Here is an 18,913-nt window from a genome sequence, read left to right as displayed (position 1 = left end):
TTTGCACCCAAAATCGAGCCATATACCTTGAACTTTTGTTGCTTCTGTTCTGTTCAGCTGTCTTTACTCTGTGTCAGAAGAGCTGACCAAGATCAGACATGCCTTGTTTTTTTACTTGCCTTCTGAAGACAGAATAGTGAATGCTGAAAAGAAAGTGTGCTAATGTTCTCTTTGTGAGAGATTTCTTGCAGTACCTAAGTTCTGTCAACAAATAAGAATAATGCTGGGTGACTGCTAATGAAAACCAGCAGCGTGTTGGTTTGAAAAGTCAGAATGGAATGTGGTTTTGTTTGTGTAACAGAATGCTCAGCTGTTTTTCTTCAGACTGTTACACTGAAGGCAATCGTATATTATGATGATCTGGTATTTTCCCTTTTCTACAGAGCTTTAAAGTCATACCACATCTTGGTTGAATAAATAGTTTTAGTCTGGTCGGTCATATCTAAACAGTGGTAGGCCTGTTCTTTGAACAATATAGATCTTTCTCAATACCAGCAACAAATTTCATTCGAAACAATCTGTACTGTCTTGCTTTAATAAATGCAAAAAATGCAGTTGCAGATAAATTGTGACTTTTCATTGTAAATGTTCTGCCTTTCAGAAATTTACTGGTATTACTTAAAGTATACCTCATGGCCGTGTGATGTTGGTTGGTTAAAAGGCAAGAGTCTCTAAATAGACAAATGAAAACTTGTAGTTTGAACTTGCCTTGCCTAGCTATTACATATGGGATGTGCTTATTCACAGGGTGATATCTATGATTCAGATACTTTAGTGAAAGTGGGTATGAAGCAAGACTGTGTTGATGAAGATACGTATCATAAAGTTTAGTTTTATTCCTCCTACTGCTGAGAGCAGCAGCAGGGCCCTTTGAACTTCCATGAGAAGCACATCTACCATTTAAAAAATCCCAGCAAGGCAGTTTAATCCAGCTGTTTCAGAATACTGACAGGTATTCTGAACGTAGGAAGCAATATTATCACAAAGTGTCAAAAGATCCCTTGTTGCCTTCTTGAAATGCTCATTATCAAAAAGAAAAGGTGGTAAAGCTGCTCTGAATTGCTTTTCGCTTTTGATATTGGAGGAGGGTGGGGTTAAAAGAAATTCTTGAGGCTCACTGTTCACTTATAAGATCTTGTATTCAGTGAAAAGAATTCCAGTTACCTGAATACTTGGAACAATGACAGCTAGTTCTATTTATAGTTGTCTCTAATCCCTATCTGCTTGCTTATCTTTCTGATTTCTGCATGCATGCACATGAACAGGCTGAGGGCAGTATTCAATGTCTTTACTAACAAAAACCTATTTATAGTTACAGAATTAAAATACAGTATACCTTATTTGTCTGTCTTTTGTATGCCTTTGAGTTAAGTTTAATCCTAGTTTTACATTTGTCCTTCATTGTTTTATTTTCCTTTGTTTACCATTTGATGTGGTAGTGCAAAATCAGGGTAAGTTTATATTTATTTTATTAGGATTGTTGTGAAAGTATGATAAATCCCATTTGGATTTTTTAGCAATATATTAAAACATCTAACTTTTTTCAAAAAAGTCTAATTATGAGAGGAGATACTAGATTCAAAAGAATTTATTGTGAAAACATGTTGCTGAAATAAATCCAGTGTTGTCTAGTTCAGTGTGAATGCTAGTTCAATGTCTTGTCTTAATTTGCATGGTGTGAATTTTTACAATGGAAATACTAAACCCTACTTAGATGGAATTAGTTTTGTGATTTGGGTTGTGAAAGTTGTTCAGCAATAGTAGATATTTGTGGCAATTCATTTTCTAGGTAGATATATTTCTGTAAAAGTGTTGCATTTTGATTACTAAATCTAAGTTGTTTTTAGTGCTTTGTTCATGCTGTTGATCTTCTTTGTGAGCTGTACTGTTGATGGTGTTTGCCACAACTGTATTTGTGCTTTTCTGTGCACAACACAACAAACTTAATACTGTATTAATCAAGAAGGAAGGCAACCCTAAATTTATGATAATGCTCCTTAAAAAAAGATTACCACACAAAGAGTTTATTACATACCTGAAATCAATATATAATGATCCTAATTTTCCATGGTGCTCTGTCTGAAGCTAGGCTGTTTTCATCTCATGTTTTGCTACTGTTGCCTTTCAATTTTTACACCTTGCCACTCTGTCATTTCCATCAATATCACTCTTTTCCACCACACTACAGTGTTTGCTCTGAACTTCTTCCAAATCGGTTATCTTCAGTTCCATCCAAGAAATCTGGAATACAGCATTCCCCTTTGGCTACAAGTTCTGGATTTATCCATTCCCATGCTATCTTAATCCACTGACAAAGTGATGTTACTCCAGGCTGCTTTATTTTCCTTGTGGGGTTAGTGTATACTTTCCTGCCAAGAGCCATTCTAAATACAGATGCTTCAAATGGTCTTTAAAGGGCCTTGTGTATTCCCTGCTACATCAAGCACCTGCAGTTTTGACATCATTTCTCATCCCATATGACCACAATTTCTTTGTTCTCCACAGCTGGTGTTAGATGCCTTTTGAATGTGTCTAACAACAAGTGTTCCCCTCTTGCAGCAGCACGTTTGGGCTCCCATTCCAAGTGATGTTCAGCCAACTTCTTAAGTCTGTAGACATCTATCCCTTGGCTTTGTCACCTAAGAGTTATTCCAGTAGCCAGCTACTCCTTTGACATTCTTTTGTCCTTCATGGTGCCAGCTTTATACCATCTGTTAACGCTGCCAACACTACTGCAAGATTTTTTTTTTTTCCTCACAAAGATACAAGGCTGGATTTTGCACCCACAAGTGTTATAATTGGATGGCCTGTGAAACTAAACTGATATGTCAGTTGTGATCTTAACATAATCTCATCACATATTGCTGGAATGCAATGAGTTTCTTGGTGAAGTTGGACGGGAACTGTTGGAAAAGTGAAGTTCTCCGTTACAGGAAGATAACCTGCATCGTTTGCAGATGAAACAGGAGGTGCCTTTGGGTTCTTCCTATGAGGTATTTTGTGCCTGTGCTGTCTTGAGCTTTTTCAGTTTAATGATTTCCCATGCAAGCAAGTTTTCTATCTCTTCTTGCGTATGAACAAATTTCTCAATTAATTTTCCACTTCATGGATGCATTCCTCTTTGGATCCATTGAATAATGTCCACATAAAGTTATCTCATAAACATTTTTTTGTTTTGTTTGCTTCTATTTCTACATGTTTGCCTCCATCACATAACACTTCCTTCCAGCCACACAGTTGTTTTCTGCATACAATACCACCATGAGTTTCAAGTTTGCATCATAACCTCTCCTTATGCCTTTGGTACGTTCCCTGTACTACTCATCTCCAAATGATTTACTGTTTCGTGATTAACCTGAGGTATGCAGGGAGACTTATAAAACTACTAGAAATTACACTGCAGTTCTCTGAACTGCATACAATACCCCAAGCAGCTTTATAAGCTGGGGGCAAGGCAGTGATTACATGTTCTCCTGGGGTCATCCTAGTCAAACTTAAGGCTACTTGGGGCATGTCTGTGCTCTCTTGTCGCTAGTGGACCTCCCTCACTGCACAATTGTGTTACCACAACCACTGAAAAGGAAGACAAAGACACCACTTTCGAAGTTAAACTACTTGGAAAAAACATTGTATTCCTTTCTTGCAAATATGGTATTAAGTATTTTATTCTGTTCTCACCAAGCAGTATTTTATAATATCTTATTAATTTATTTTTCTCATTTTTTAATCTTTAAACAACAAAGGGAAGCAAAACTGAATGTGTTCAGGGCTAGTGATTAGTGGGATTAATGGAATGTGTTCCACGGTAGCAGGAAAATAGCTGATCCTTTATTCCTAATTTAGAAATATATATATCTTTTTGAAGTGTACAAAAATTTGTTAGCTTTTACGGTCTCCTCCTTTGTTAGTGAAATCTAACTATTGAGCTGCTAGGTGCTGAACGCTATTTCCACCTTAATTATTGGGTCTTAAAATAGGTACATTAGAATAATAGATTATTTGTAACCAGTTATCTGGCAGTTCCTTCCTTCCCCCCCTTTTTTCATTCCTGGGCAGCACATTTAATTGGGATAAAGTATTGGGAGGTAGTTCTAGAGTGATAGGAATTTATTGACATGCAGGTGGAGAAGTACTATCTAATAATAAAACAGCTGCTAGTATATTTATTGCATCATTGATTATTTTTTAGATTTAGTTATCTACCAATATAACATGAGGATCCTAGGTATGCTGGCATGTCCAAAAGAGCTGAATACTGCATATCCATTTTGCAGTAGTAGCAAAGCAAGCTACTAGTCTGGCAGTAATCCCTTTTCAGGATGTCTTGTGTTGTAGTTTTTTAATATCTGTAAGTTTTAAATATTTTATCATCTTAGATCTATTCAGTGATACAGTTCTGAAGGCAGGGAGATTTTGTTTGTTTTAAATTGTGAGTGAAAGATAAATACATAATGTAGGATCTTGAATCTGTAGTATTGCTGCTTATCTTCTTAATTCTACACTTGCAGGAATGAATAAAAATCATCAACCAGTAAAAACTGTCCAGTTAGGTGAAGTTGTTTTTTCTAAACTTCTGAGGAGAGTGAGTGGAGACTTAACCATATACAGCTAGCTTTCAAAGGCAACTTAAATATGCTTTTTTTTTCATTAGACTTTATCCATTTGTTCAGACCGACGTACCTAAGAACATTGCATGCTTATAGCTGCAACGCAATTTTTTTTTTCTCTTGGTTTATCAAACATTTTTGGCAACTATTTATAGGGATCTTGTGAGCTTCCATTGTTTCTGTAAGCTGAATTGTCAATATTAAACTTCAGTCTCTTCTGTTTCAGAATAACAAAGGAAATAGTGTCATCATAGGAGATGAAAGCTGAGTTTCAGTACACAGCCTTTCAGAATATAATTGCCGAAGTGCGGGTCTCTGAATATAATGGTTGTCTGAAGCTGCGCCTGAAATTCTGACAGGCTCGCTGTTGCAGACGGAGATGCACCAATTAAATGGTTACTGTCCCAGTTTCCAACCTCCACAGCCTGACAGACAGTACTGTTTCAATGGCATGGGTATCTGATGTACTCACACATTTCTACAGGTTTCAAATCTGCATGTTGAAGAAAAATGACTACTTTGGTTCAGTCTAATTCGCTGAACAGAAAATTGCAGCAATTGAGAATTTGACAAACAAATAAGCCTGACATCTCTACTGTGTATTGGCAGTGTTGGTTAGAGTGTCAGTAGCAGTTTCAGACACAAATTTCTGAAAGGCAAGATCCAGCATTTCTGCCACTCTGAAATTTCCTCTCCAGTTCAGCTTACATCACTGTGTAGTGCTTGTACATGTGCTGTGGCTGCCTTAGTGGATATAGCATATAAGGCTGAGAAAGGAAGAAAGCTAACTATTGGAAAGAAGATAGTAAATTGAATGCAGTGTTTAAATTATAACATCTAGTTATAACTAGTTTCTCTTTGTTATTAAAAACTATTTCTGTAATTGTAGGCATGAGTTGCTAGAGGAAGCCAGAAGACAAGGTTTGCCTTTTGCACAGTGGGATGGGCCTACTGTGGTTGTGTGGTTGGAGGTAAGTGGTCCCTCCAAAATAAATAAATAAAAACCTCAATGTACAGACTTCTAAAGAATTTAAGGTTTTGGAGCCGGGAATGTTTTCCAGCTCCTGCTTACTTCCTTTTTTTGTGTTTCAGCTGTGGGTTGGGATGCCAGCCTGGTATGTGGCTGCTTGCCGAGCAAATGTGAAAAGCGGTGCTATTATGTCAGCCTTGTCTGATACAGAAATACAGCGTGAAATTGGAATTAGTAATCCTCTGCACAGACTGAAGCTGAGGCTAGCCATTCAAGAAATCATGTCCCTAACAAGTCCATCTGCCCCTCCGACCTCAAGGACGGTAAGGAAAGTGATCCAGCATTAAACGTTTTCTAGAACCATTGGAACTTCCAAAAATTCTACCGTAAACATGTAACTGAAAGGATTTAACTTCAAATAAGAATTTCTGGAAACATTAAATTGTAGAGGAACACATTACTTAAATATATGATATTTCTTCCTTTCATGGAAATCAAATGAAGGAATAACTACATTTCCTTTCTCAAGGGAAAGTTTGTATCAGTGTAAGTATGTAATCCAAAATATTTAAAGTACATGTTATTTGCCTCATTTTTGGGCCTCAGAAGAATTTATAATGCAGATGCAGTTCACGTGTGTATACAGAAATTTGTAAAATAGTTGGAGGCTCTTTTAATCCATATATAAGGCCATGAACTCTAAATAACGATTCTGACTACATAAACTAGGAGTCCATCTGTCTCCCTACAGTATAGTAAATTTAGACACTTGAAGTTAGTGTGAATTTCCTCTCATGAGTGAGTCTGTCCTGCAATCCTGCAATCTGAAGTTATTTCTGAGATTCCTGGGGTTACGGACTAGACTACAAATGCATTTTTCAGATTAGAGCAGAGTCAAGTGTTTGCCCATTAATTACATCAGTGTAAGCTGTTTATCACATTCAATTTTGTTAATGTCTTTGAAGAAAAGTGATCCATGTTAATAGGCTTTTATTCCATGCCATTACGTTCCATAGATACACCTATAGTTAAGACTTTAGAAACCATTGCTTTTGCCCATGCCTGCTCCTTACGTGTACCGATTGCTTATATGTTCTGCAACCTCTCCTCTTTGTTACTGCTTTCCTTTCACTGGATGGGATTGGTTCCCTGTGGGGTCATATTAGACCACGGGAAATGTCTGGGTAACACATGAAGAAATGGAAAATCTTACAGCCACACAACAAACGGTTAGTTTACAGCGTTGCCACTTCTGTTCCTTAGAGTGCTTTTCCCACTTTTTGAACATTTGAATCAAGTGCCTTTTGATCTTTTTTCTTTTTTTCTTTTTTTTTTTAAATTAATGCATTAAAATTCTGGATCATTGCTTCTTCTAATTATTAACCTTGTAACCTGCATCTTGATCTTTTTTTTCCAGAAGGGGAAAAAAAATCAACATTGATAAGACTTTAAACAAAACTCTTTCTAATCTGTAAAATGGAGCTCTGATTTGATTAACTAATAGACAAATTGAATTATTTGCAGAAATTTCTTCTCTCCAGAAAACTTAATGAGTAGATGGGTTTTGCAACCTCTTGTATGAAAATGAGTGGCTTGTATATTTTTTAACAATGCATGATGCTTGCTTTATCTAGTGTTTTTTGGTGTGCAGTAGACTTAGTCTTGCAGTGCACCTTTAACTTTGATCTCCTTACTAAACTTAAATACTAATATGTATGTGTTCTTTTGCTTTTCTAACCATGTAACAGGAAGATGAGGAGGGAAGCTGGGCTCAGGTTGGAAATTTTATGTAATATTATAGACTATATGTAAACTGTCACAATAATTAGAGCATGAAAGAATCTGTTTTTCCTTTATAGCAGTTTCTTTTACTGACTCGTGGTGTGGCTTGGGGGTTGGGAGAGGGGGAAACTACAGCCTTATCTCTGTATAATACATACTTGGAAGATACACTTTTATATTTAGGTGATTTAAGTATTTTAGTATTTTCTAGAACTTCCAAGATTTGGTGGTTCATCATTGAAAATTTGTAAAATACTTTGTTACATAGTACATCACAAAAAAAAAAAAGCTATGCAAAAGGATATTTAATAATAGGGCTGTTAGGAGGAAGAATATTCAGAAGTCTTTGTTACCAGCTTTCAGAAATATTTATCCTCTAGCTCATGAATCACCAAAATGTAGTTACACTTTCTTAATAAGCATTGTTGTATTCTATGCATTGAACGCACTAGATCAAATTTTAAAATAATTTCATGACATAAATCGTAGAATGTTTTGGTGGGGGATGGCTCTCTGGGAAACCAGAAGTCCAACAACAATATCTGCTCTGTGCAGAAAGTCCCTGTTCAACCCAGCCACCATCACAGGTGTGCTACAAGACATACTGAGCCTAGATAGTTAAGTAGATTTCTGTGCACTAATTCTGTAATCCTCCTTGATTAATTGTTTTCCTTTAAAGTGATGACAAATCCTAATTGTATTTTCAGGCATTGATATAGTTGAGTATTTTATACAGGGATATAAACAAAACTCGGGATTTGCCTGTGACCCATATCTTTGGACAGTACAGCCCCTTCTTGCTTGGCTGCCCTCCAGCTTAAACCTGTTTAAGTCCCATTAACTAAGTCTCAGATACTCATTTGCAGATTGTCGATAATAACAATCATAGCTTGCCTCCCTGTTACAAGAGTAACACGCTCTTTCAGTCTGCTACCTAGCGATGGCTTGAAGAAATGCATTTCGATGTGGCCTGCTCCTTTCTAGAAGATGCTTCCTCTAGAGGAGAAATAAAGTTTTTGACTTTTAATTGCACAGTAAAAATGAATTATTACCCTTACCTTTTCAAAAAAGGAGCTGCTCTTTTTTGTTGCTCAAGGAATGATTAGATGCATAGTTACAAACTCTCTTTTTAGACGTTTTCTCCAAAAAATGCCTGGTGATTTGCAGGTCAAAAATGCAGTGAGAAGAGTTTGTGGGTTTTGTGTGGTTTGGTTTTGTGTTTTTTTTTTTTTGGGGGGGTGGGGTGGGGGGATAAGAACAAGCATTCAGAATTGTTTGTTCTTCCATGGTGGGTTTTTATCAGTTTCTGAAAACAGTTAAATGTATTGAAAAAAACCTCTGCAGTTATTTTTTTGATATCTTGTATTTATATGGTCATGTGACAAATAAGATCCCTCCCAATTTTCAAGAGATGCAGTATTTTTAACATCTTAACAGAATGAAATTCTATGGTTCTTGCAATCAAAACCATATAGATTAGTCTTTTTATTAGCTTTTGCATTTTTTTCATACTCTTCAGCATGAAATAAGGCAGTTTTTACTTGCTTACCTGAATATCTAAATTTGCTTTTCTTCATGAGGATGACTTCTTCAGAAAACATACATGTAGTATTCAGTGTTTTGATTTGCTTATCTTCAGGCTAAGAATTAAGGAAGCATTGTTTTGCTTTTTTCTTTAAAATATGTTGTCTAAAAAAGCTTTTCTTTTATTTCTCAAGTTAATAAGCTTATTCCTTAATCTTTTAAAAACAGACGTTAGCATATGGTGATATGAACCATGAGTGGATTGGCAATGAATGGCTCCCTAGCCTGGGGCTCCCTCAGTATCGCAGCTATTTCATGGAATGTCTTGTTGATGCTCGAATGCTGGATCATTTAACTAAAAAAGATCTGCGTGGGCAACTTAAAATGGTGGACAGCTTTCACAGGTAAATAGATTTAAGTTGGAGACCTGACTTATAGTAAGTGTTTCCATTATCTTTAAATGTCTTTTTTTCCTAATTTTTTTTTCCAAACAGAAACAGCTTTCAATGTGGAATTATGTGCCTGCGAAGACTGAATTATGATCGAAAAGAACTTGAAAGAAAAAGAGAGGAAAGCCAGAATGAAATTAAGGGTTAGTGCATTGTCTTGACCTCAGTCTGATTCTAACATGTTTTCACTGATCTGCCTAAAAAATTTATTTAAAAAAAAAAAGGCATTAGAGGGAGGAATTACTTATAAAATATCAAGTGTTAAATACAAGAGATGTGTTACAAATGCAGGCATTTTTGAAGCTTACTGCTCTGAAGTTTGAAACAAACTAAATATTCTAGGAGGATGAGGGTTTTGAAGAAGTTTGGTGTTTTCTGTTGGTTCTGTTGTTACATGTGGCTGGTAATTTTTATTACCCAGCACTTCATGAAAAAATACCCAGGTGACTTAGGTGTTTATATCCTCCAGATTCATGGTGATTATTGAACAAGAGAGGAGGAAGAAGAAAGAGCAGGGTGGAAATTCACAGTATTTTCCAAGACTTCCCGTAGAAATTTTGTCCTCTGCCTAATACCAGAAGTCTTTTCTGACATCTTAGACTAAAATGTTAGAGTTATGTTGTACAAAATTTGCTTACAAGGCTCTATGCCTGCACTTCCCCTTTCCTTTTAAAGTGTTGATACCTTTTGGTGGTTATTCTACTAATTGTGCCTGAGAACATTCCCAGGAGTCACAACTAACTGCCATGAAACAAGCCTATGTTGTGGCTGGTAGGACATTTTTAGTCTCCTGCATGGTATGGCTGCATCTACTGCCTATAGGGAATTGCTCACTGGAACATTGTCACCATACATACAAACATACAACTCTTAAATTCCTCCCAGGAATTGTTTGGGAAGAATGCTGGTTGACACAAGCCAGAAACATGGTGTGGATCATTATAACAGTTTGATTGGTGTAGACATTCCTGAGTACTGTAAAAAACCTACTGTAAGAGCATAGTTTTTGTTTTGACATTTGGGCTGAACATGTAAATACTGCTTTAGAATGTTTTTTTTACTTGAAAAAGTTCAAAGATGAGAGTATATTGATTGTTGAACCGTTACAGTATGAAATGCCTTCCAGCAAACTTCTAGTATGTTTACTTTCTACTTTAAATTTATGATTGTGGAAAAGCTTAGTAGTGTGCATACACAGGCTGAAGGTAAGTCTGCATTACTAAATCGAACACCTTCAGAACTTAAGGGTGGATAAGATTATAAAACTAATAAATAAAGCTTTCAACGGTAATAAATAAAAGCTTTTGGTTCAAATGCAGTAGGAAGTGCATGAGAAACTGCTATAAGGTTCTTTTGAGTAGTAAATATTTTTCCCCAAAATATTTTAATCTGTCTTGGGTGAGGTCCAGGCCCCTGAGTGGCTATGTAAAGTAGAAGATCCTGTCTTCCCCATCTGCATGAACGTTATGCCCAGCCGAACTTGTGACTGTGACTGTAGCCTCCTTCTGGGCAGAGAGAGGAGATTGAGCAAGGACTGTTCCTTCTGAGCGCAAGGAAAACTACTGTATGGAAAGACTCTACCACTCAGTGTTAGCTCCTAAGTGTGAAGTGTTATTGCCAATTCAGAGCATTTCACGCACACTAAAAAAGGCGGGGCCAGATTGTCACAACCGAAATGTTACTTGACAAAATTCCTTGAGGGCTTCTATTTAACAGGATTTATAATGAATTGTGTGTATGTGAAATTCAATCCCGAAACAAGCATACAGATCAAGATCTAGGTTTTTTGTTCAGAAAAGTTGTATTGTTATAAATTGGGCAACTTTCTTTTTCCATAGATGTCCTTGTCTGGAGCAATGAAAGAATGATCCATTGGGTAGTGTCCATTGGTCTTAAAGAATATGCGAATAACCTTATAGAGAGTGGAGTTCATGGTGCACTTGTGGCCTTAGATGAATCATTTGATTATAATGCATTAGCTCTCTTACTACAAATACCCACTCAAAACACACAGGTAAGTAATAAGTAGTTACTTTATGGCCAATAGGATTTTTCTTCCCTTTAGGAAGGTTAAAAATTGAACTGACTGTTTCTTTTTTCTTAAGGAACTGTTTGTCTTTCTATTCCCAGCTCCAGAAACTTCAGAAATGGAAAGTTGTTCATTATCCTATAAGAGAAAAACATAGAACTATGTTTTCCTTAGAGTTTTGTAATTGTTAATAATAATTCTGGTTGGTAAATTTGCTTGAACAAAAGATACTGTTTGAATATTTTCCTGATAGCCCATCTTCACAACATTGGTGTAAAAGTCATCATTTTTGTTGTTTGCTAGTTTTTATTCTGAAATAATTAAGTTTGAGCCAGAAATCATGAACTTCTGTGACACGCTAAGGGAAGGGAGAGCTGTTAAAACTTCCTTAAATTTTTAATAAGTTACAAATTTTAACTTTTAAAGTACTAAGTATGTTTATTAATCTGATAAGAAGATATTAAACAATTTTGGTTATATTAAGTTTTAAATATTACTACAGGTTACTAATTACTAATGTTTTGGAATTCATTTCCATTTCTTTTGTACTATAAACTTTAGGCTCGTGCTGTTCTGGAGAGGGAGTTTAATAACCTTCTTGCTATGGGCACTGACAGAAGACTTGATGAAGTAAGTTACTTGAGCTGTTGACGCATTTTATGGTCCTGGGAGCTTTATCAGAAGTGTTAAGTGAAAGAATTTAGCTTGAACCTCTTTAAGCTATTGACAGAATAGTGACAAAAATTGTAACTTGAAATTCTTTCTCTTTGAGAGTTTCTGAATATGGCAGTTTTTGTGTATTTAGGTAAGATGACTTTGAATATAAAAGTACTGAGATGATTTTCCAGTTTGCTTTTTGTAGCTTGTATTGTTAATATCCTATAGCAGCACTTTGGACTGAATCTTCTTTTTCTCTCTAAAATGTGGGAAGATTAGTGACCAGTGTTGCAGATGAACAAGCTATAATAGAGAAAGGCATTGTATAGCATGTTTCAAACCTTTGTCTTGACAAGCAATATTTCAAATAGTTTCAAGTGTTTCGCAAGAAATCTTGTGGTGTTAATATCTGTTAATACTGGTATAGATGACCACCGGGTGTGTTTACACATCAAAGTATTTCTGTTGGGCAGTCTGTGATCTTACAGTGTATACACTTCATTCAAATGTAATCAGTATAAATCTCTTAAACTAGATGTGCGTGGGTTGGTGTGTGGGTTTTTTTTGTAGACCCTGTCAACCCATAGCATAAAAGAGAGTGTTACATCTTTAACCTTTTAAGTTGCTCTATGCTGTAACTATGTGAACAGTTTCAAGCTGGTGTTACTTCCCCAAGAGGATCCTAACTCTGTGCTGCGTCTTCCTTGGTGCTAATGGGAGTTTGTGGTACCACGTGTGGGCGAAAGTGGTTCACATCAAGACTAAAGTGGCAGAACCCTAACATGGTTAACGACATCAGGGAACCAGTCCATGATATCTCAGAAACATTTGTGCTGGTATGAGGAAGAGGACAGGGGAAGGGTGAACGTGCTGGCTCGAACCGCTTTTGGATCAGCGAGCTGAAGCATACACCAGTGTGTTGAGGAAGGAGGCTGCTGTGACGGACCTTGATTGGTTTTGTGTTCATCTTTTGCCTAATGGACTTGTTGCAGCCCTTCTGTGGCACATCCTGACAGCTCTGTTCTCAGTATGCATCTCTGATAAAGGTTTTAAAAACATAATCAGAAAAGCAGGTTGATAGTTTTCTAAGGTAGTTTTCCTTACTGATTTCAAACTGCAAGAGAAGGAGCTTTGAGGGAACAGATGCTTGCTCTGTTCTAGCAGCACAGGGCAGTTTCATCACAAAGATCTCTTCAAATAATGTAGATACTTGTCTCCTAATTCTAAAAGAGGATAAATTTTAGGTAAAATGAAATTGAAAGGATTGAACTGTTTCTAAAGATCAGGTTGGCAAATGGAGATGGCTAGTGGATGTATTTGCATTGACACAATACCTTCACTGCAAAAGACATTTTTCGAAGTGGGATTTAAGCTGTTGTATTTAGTAAGTGCAATATTATATTTCTGAAGTGGAATAGTACTTCCAAGATACAGATGTATTAATGGGGGAAAATGCACTTAACTTACAAGTTAAGTTTACCCAAGTGCTTAAGCAAAACACTGCATGGCAATACAGTATTTACTACACTTTGTTTTCCTCACTGTCACTTCTATAATTTGTAGCATGAGAAAGCACAATAGCTGTATCATCATTCCTGTAAGACAGAATTGAAGGTTAAAAACAATTGTTCAAATTAAGCCTCTACATGTCAGTGTTCCCAAAGCAGCTTTTATGATGTGCTCCACTCCTCATATCCCCTAAAAATGAGTGATGTGACACTTACAGATTACTGCAAATCATGAAGTACAAACATTCGAAGTACAAAACCTTTTCCTAAATGTGCCAGGCATGTGAATTTCCATAGTTACTGAGCTGAAGAGCCTACGCTCTAGCAAATGAACACAGATTGTTGCAAATGAAGATTTCTGTTGCTGTTGCACCTGGACCATTCTGAAGATTAACTTATTCAGTGGTGATACATTTGATTAAGATTGTCAGTAGTCCTTTTAATGTCAGTAACAATCCTACACTTTTTGAATAGCTAATGATGTTTATCAATATAACAGGATGATGATAAGAGCTTTAGGAGAGCACCTTCATGGAGAAAGAAGTTTAGACCAAAGGACATAAGAGGTTTAGCTGCTGGATCAGCAGAGACTCTTCCTGCAAATTTCAGAGTTACAACCTCAATGTCTTCACCCTCTATGCAGCCAAAGAAGATGCAGATTGATGGTATTGGTTTTGTATTATTTTAAGCATGATGTGCTTTTTTGCTTGAGATTACAGAGGAATTAAATTCAAATTACCTTTTTGCTGCATAAAAGCATCTGCCTTGTGCATGGTTATATATATAACACTGTGTTTAACCATGGGGTGCTTTATAATTTCAGGAAGCTGTACTAGATGTGGAGTTTCTTTTTACTTCATTGGAATAACAAAATGAGAATTATAGTTAGAAATTTATTTTAAACTAGGAAAATAAAATGACATTTTAGTAGAAGCCTTTTGATCATATGATGCATAATTTCTAATTACCAGCAAATAGACCAATGTAAGTCCTACTTCTAAAATGCAGTAAAATGCATTTAGAAATGATGGGAGTAAACTCCCTCAGATAATTCTGTGATTATTAAAACTTGAGTAAAAGGTGTACTACACGCACTGCAGTGGTCACTTAAATATTGATCATACTTGAAATCACTACTTCATTCTTTGCTGTGTACTTAATGATCTATATGTGCACACACAGAGAGATATGTATTAAAAAAACCCAAACAAACTCAAAAACCCCAGCTGGAAGTGGGAGCTGATCACCTATCACGTGAGGTATCTTGTCTGTTTAAAAACAGTCTCTTTAGTACCATGAGAATAAACTTTTACTTGAATTTGTTTTACAAAACACAAGTAAAAATAAATGGAAAATGTATTTAATTGGAACAGACAGGATGAGGAATTCAGCATAATCTGTCAGAGTTCTCAGGTTCTGAAAGTTGTATTTATGACTAAAGCTCAAAGAAGCAACCTTTGCATCTGATGTTGCTCTAAAATGAGCTGTTTTAAATTTTAAATATTGTCGCTAGTACAAAATACTTTCCAGAATTCATGTGGAAAATTCTGTAAATTAAAATAAGTGAAGTCTTTACCATGTAAAACCCTTTTCTTTTTACAATATAAAAATAAAAAGGAAAATAAAAATATATAACCTATATAAAATAAAAAATAAATTACTACCTTTGCCAATTTTTCTGTGCTAGCTGGCATGCAGGTTTTTTTAGAATTCCTTTTCATAGTCACTGAAAGTGGTTAATATAGAAACTGTAAAATAAATACTGCTTTTCTAACTTGTAACCTTAGAGTTGGGTGAGTACCGTAGCTGTAATCACATTGCTGTGATGTTGGTTGTTTTTTTTTTTTTTGAAAACTAACATGCATGCTGTGTTCTGCATGTCTTCCCATGCTTCTTGAAATAGGCAGTGTGTCAGGAACACAAAGATTGGATTCTGCTACAGTAAGGACCTACTCCTGTTAAAGCCTTCTCCTGGTGAGTAAAGTTGACAGGTGTAATAGTAAAGCAAATATTTATGAAATAAAATGTCAGGTATTTTAATACAGTGAGTTTACACACTTACAAAACTGTTTCAAGTTTTCAGGGTAGATTGTTATATTGAAAATGCAGAGCTTATTTCCTGCAATGAAGAGTATGAGTGTTTAAATATTTACTTTCGTAAATACTGTATTCTCTTGAGATTTTTTTTTTAAGCAACCTCAAAAAGGATCCATGCTAAATAGCTATGTAGGAAGCATTGAAATCAAAGGTTGGATGAAACAGTGAGTAGAAGTGGGGAGGACGGAACAGAACTAAATTAGGCATATAAAGGAAAGAAAATAATTTGGTGTGTGACACCGCAGTTCGGATTATTGATCTTTCAGAGTCTTGGCATGGTCCAAGTTATCCCACCACAACGTACTTCAATATTAAATTGTTTAGGGATAATTGCATAGTTTTCCAATTCTTGATACTTGATGCCACCATGATTGCTTAGGCCGTCTGGTGGTATTTAGCTATCAGCAGCCTAAATTTCGATAGCTGTGAGCAGTGCTGACAATAAAAGGCAGCTTGGTAACACAAGGGTGTTGTAACACAAGATACATGTATTCTGTGTTAGGAAAGATATGTAGTCCTGTCTTGCTCCGGGATTTGAAATTATTTTTCTTCAGCAGCCTCTGCTGTATTTTCTCATGGAATAGTATTTCTCGCATTTTGCAAACAAGTCTGGAAACTAATTTTTTTTTTTTACTACATTGGATTTTAAAAATAAAAATCCAGTGAATCTTTCTCTCACTGGCTGGTATCTTCCATGGGCTATAAATTGCCTGTCTCTTCTGCTTACAGTTTCTTTCCTTTCTTCTCACCAGTAACATCCCTACCAACTCATGTATTGGCTGCCTTTTCTTCAAGTTCTGAACCTTTTGGGATATACAAATTTAATTCTAAAGAGTTCTTATGTATGAAATGTTGAGAAGGGGAAACTCTTGCGCATAGTAACTCAGGTCATGTGGATCTGTCAGTTCATAATCTCAGGGGCATCTTAAATTTTTTTTTTTTTTAGTTTCAAGACACTGAAGTTCTAAGTCTTCCTCTCCCCCAAATTCTCCCCACTGTTTCAGGATTTTCTATAGTCAGATGACCTAGGATAAAAATCCAGCAAGCAGAAATATTTGACCTCATGTGCTTTACTTTGTGTTGCAACACAAAGATTACAGAAGGCAATAAAATTGTATACATTATGGCATGGCAATAATTCGATGCATGACTGCTACACTACTGAGCTGTTTGTGAGAAGCTTAGAATGAAAAGTTTTTTTTTTAAAACTGCTAATGGAACTTTCCTGGTTTTTGTGTGATTTTTGTTTGTTTTGTTGTTCTTTTTACAGTTTACCCACACTATTTCTACCGGTGATATGCAGCATTTTGAACATTTGGAACCTTTAACCTGTTAATACTTGTTAAATGGACACTTTGAGATATTTTATTACAGAGTTTTTAATTAGCAAATAAAATCATGAGTACTATAGAGAAAATATTTTAGAATCTGAATGTTTCTTATATTTATGTGACTTCTCATTTATATAGTTACTTACTTTTTCTGTTTCTATTCAGTCTACAAATCAAATCATTGCTGATTTTTTTATTCTAATTTTAGTCTTTCCAACTGAATGTACTGTAATGCTTGTATGTATATGTCCCTATAAGTAATATAGGGTTTTTGTAAATTATGCAGTTACTGTAATTATAATTGTTTTTTAATAATGAAACTGAAGGTGAAAAGGATTTTAATACCTTTGTAAAAGTATCATGACACCAAGCAGTATATATTTTGTCTTCTGGAAATGTTATCTTAGATCTAAAAACAAGTCCAGCTTTTTTTCAGGTAAGCATATGTTGTTCTAGAAGGTATGGTACATGATTGTTCTTCTTTTCAGAACTGTACCTTTCCACAAAGAGGATTTGTCAAGTAGTTGGAATTTGTCTTTATTTAAAATGTAACTTGTTTTAAAAGCTGAGAGGAACTGTAACACTACAGAACATGTCTTAGAAGTGATTGACTCGGTCATAATGCTCTCTGCTGTATTTGTATAGCATATCTTCAGAGTGACTGAAAACAAGCCATAAACCAAGAACTGTTCTTATTTTTTTTCCTTAACTGAGCAAGATTAGACTTCATAATAATTCCTGGTCGTAATCCACAGGCCACAGAGAGTTTTTGTCCTAGATCTTTTTGCTTGAAAACACTTGTGGAAAGATGCTGGTGAAACAAGTTTTAATGGACCAATCATGAAGCACTGCAGTCTCACGTCAAATGAGTAGTGAAGGATGAAGGTACAATGGGCTGAAAACTAAAGCAGTGCAACTTCTAATAAAGGCCTTACTTTTCTTACCTAAGTCATCGTTTGTGTTTTGTAAACTTGTTCTAAAGAGATGTCTGGACTTTAATTTTGATGGTTGTAGCCATTTTGGACTGTATGAGTAGAAAATGTATCCAACACTTGTAAATGGCATATTAAAAAGCCAGCGAGAATCTGTTCAGATGGTGCGTTATTTATTATGCAACAATATATATAGCATGTCTTTTTTCTTATTTTGTTTTCCACTTTTAACTTGCTTGTAAAACTGAAATTCATTGTTACTGTTCTGTTTTTCTATTAATCTTTTGTGTATTTTCAGATTATGTAACAATATGTACAGTCTACTTTTGAACTATTTTTATCACAGTATTATTTATTGCTTTCAATAAAGTACTGATGCATTTTCCACTGCCAATAGAACACTATTGAAAAGCTAAGATCTAATTGTATGCAGGCAGATACTTTTGCGGTGAGTGGATATTGTCAATAAAGCATCTTAATAATTGTTTGCTGCCCTGTAGATCTTGTTTCAAATGATGACTTCTCTCCAGTAGAAAAAAATGTTCTATTAGATATGGCATTTTCGTTGGAATTGTTCAAGTTCACATGCGTTAATCAGTTCTTGAAAACCAGTTTTCCGAAGAAGACTGCTTTATTGCCTACTTCTACTCCTAGTTAGAGCTATGATTTACTTTTAAAAATAGTAACAAAAGCCATCACACAACTTCAGTGAACTCTGGTCCACGTGATGAGGATTGAAGTGCTGTTCTGTGTAGCAGTCAGAATTGCTTTGTAAATAAAATGAGATTATGACCACAGTGATATTTGGGGAGAAGCACAGGAGTTGAGGGAAGCGATACAAATTGGGTCATGATAGGGCTGTTCCTGTCAATTTTAATATATTTGTAAACCATTTTGTGTGTAGAAGAGAAGACAGAAGGATAAAGTTACAGAATAATCGAAGCAGTAGTGAAGCATATTTCATCATGTCCTCTAGATCAGCAGCAGGATGTGGAATGCATGGGATGGAGAAATATTGTGATTGATG

At 35.7% G+C, this 18,913-nt stretch overlaps 1 protein-coding gene across 1 annotated transcript in view; it reads left to right on the top strand.

Annotated features, from left to right (window-relative positions):
• Positions 1-18,697, top strand: part of PPFIA1 (protein tyrosine phosphatase, receptor type, f polypeptide (PTPRF), interacting protein (liprin), alpha 1) — a 37,997-nt gene extending 19,300 nt beyond the window's left edge. The window contains exons 18-27 of the mRNA XM_009697040.1: positions 5,497-5,578; positions 5,700-5,900; positions 6,744-6,806; positions 7,326-7,352; positions 9,112-9,287; positions 9,378-9,475; positions 11,171-11,346; positions 11,923-11,991; positions 14,026-14,191; positions 16,894-18,697. Coding sequence (XP_009695342.1) covers positions 5,497-5,578; positions 5,700-5,900; positions 6,744-6,806; positions 7,326-7,352; positions 9,112-9,287; positions 9,378-9,475; positions 11,171-11,346; positions 11,923-11,991; positions 14,026-14,191; positions 16,894-16,919 — 1,084 coding nt within the window. The 3' untranslated portion in view covers positions 16,920-18,697. The remainder of the gene's footprint in view (positions 1-5,496; positions 5,579-5,699; positions 5,901-6,743; positions 6,807-7,325; positions 7,353-9,111; positions 9,288-9,377; positions 9,476-11,170; positions 11,347-11,922; positions 11,992-14,025; positions 14,192-16,893) is intronic.
• The last annotated feature ends 216 nt before the right edge of the window (positions 18,698-18,913 follow it).

The sequence above is a fragment of the Cariama cristata genome, unplaced genomic scaffold (assembly GCF_000690535.1).
Source record: "Cariama cristata isolate BGI_N322 unplaced genomic scaffold, ASM69053v1 scaffold25193, whole genome shotgun sequence".
NCBI classification, from domain to species: Eukaryota; Metazoa; Chordata; class Aves; order Cariamiformes; family Cariamidae; genus Cariama; species Cariama cristata.
Note: the sequence above shows the minus strand (reverse complement) of the source record. Positions and strands in the feature narration are given on the sequence as shown.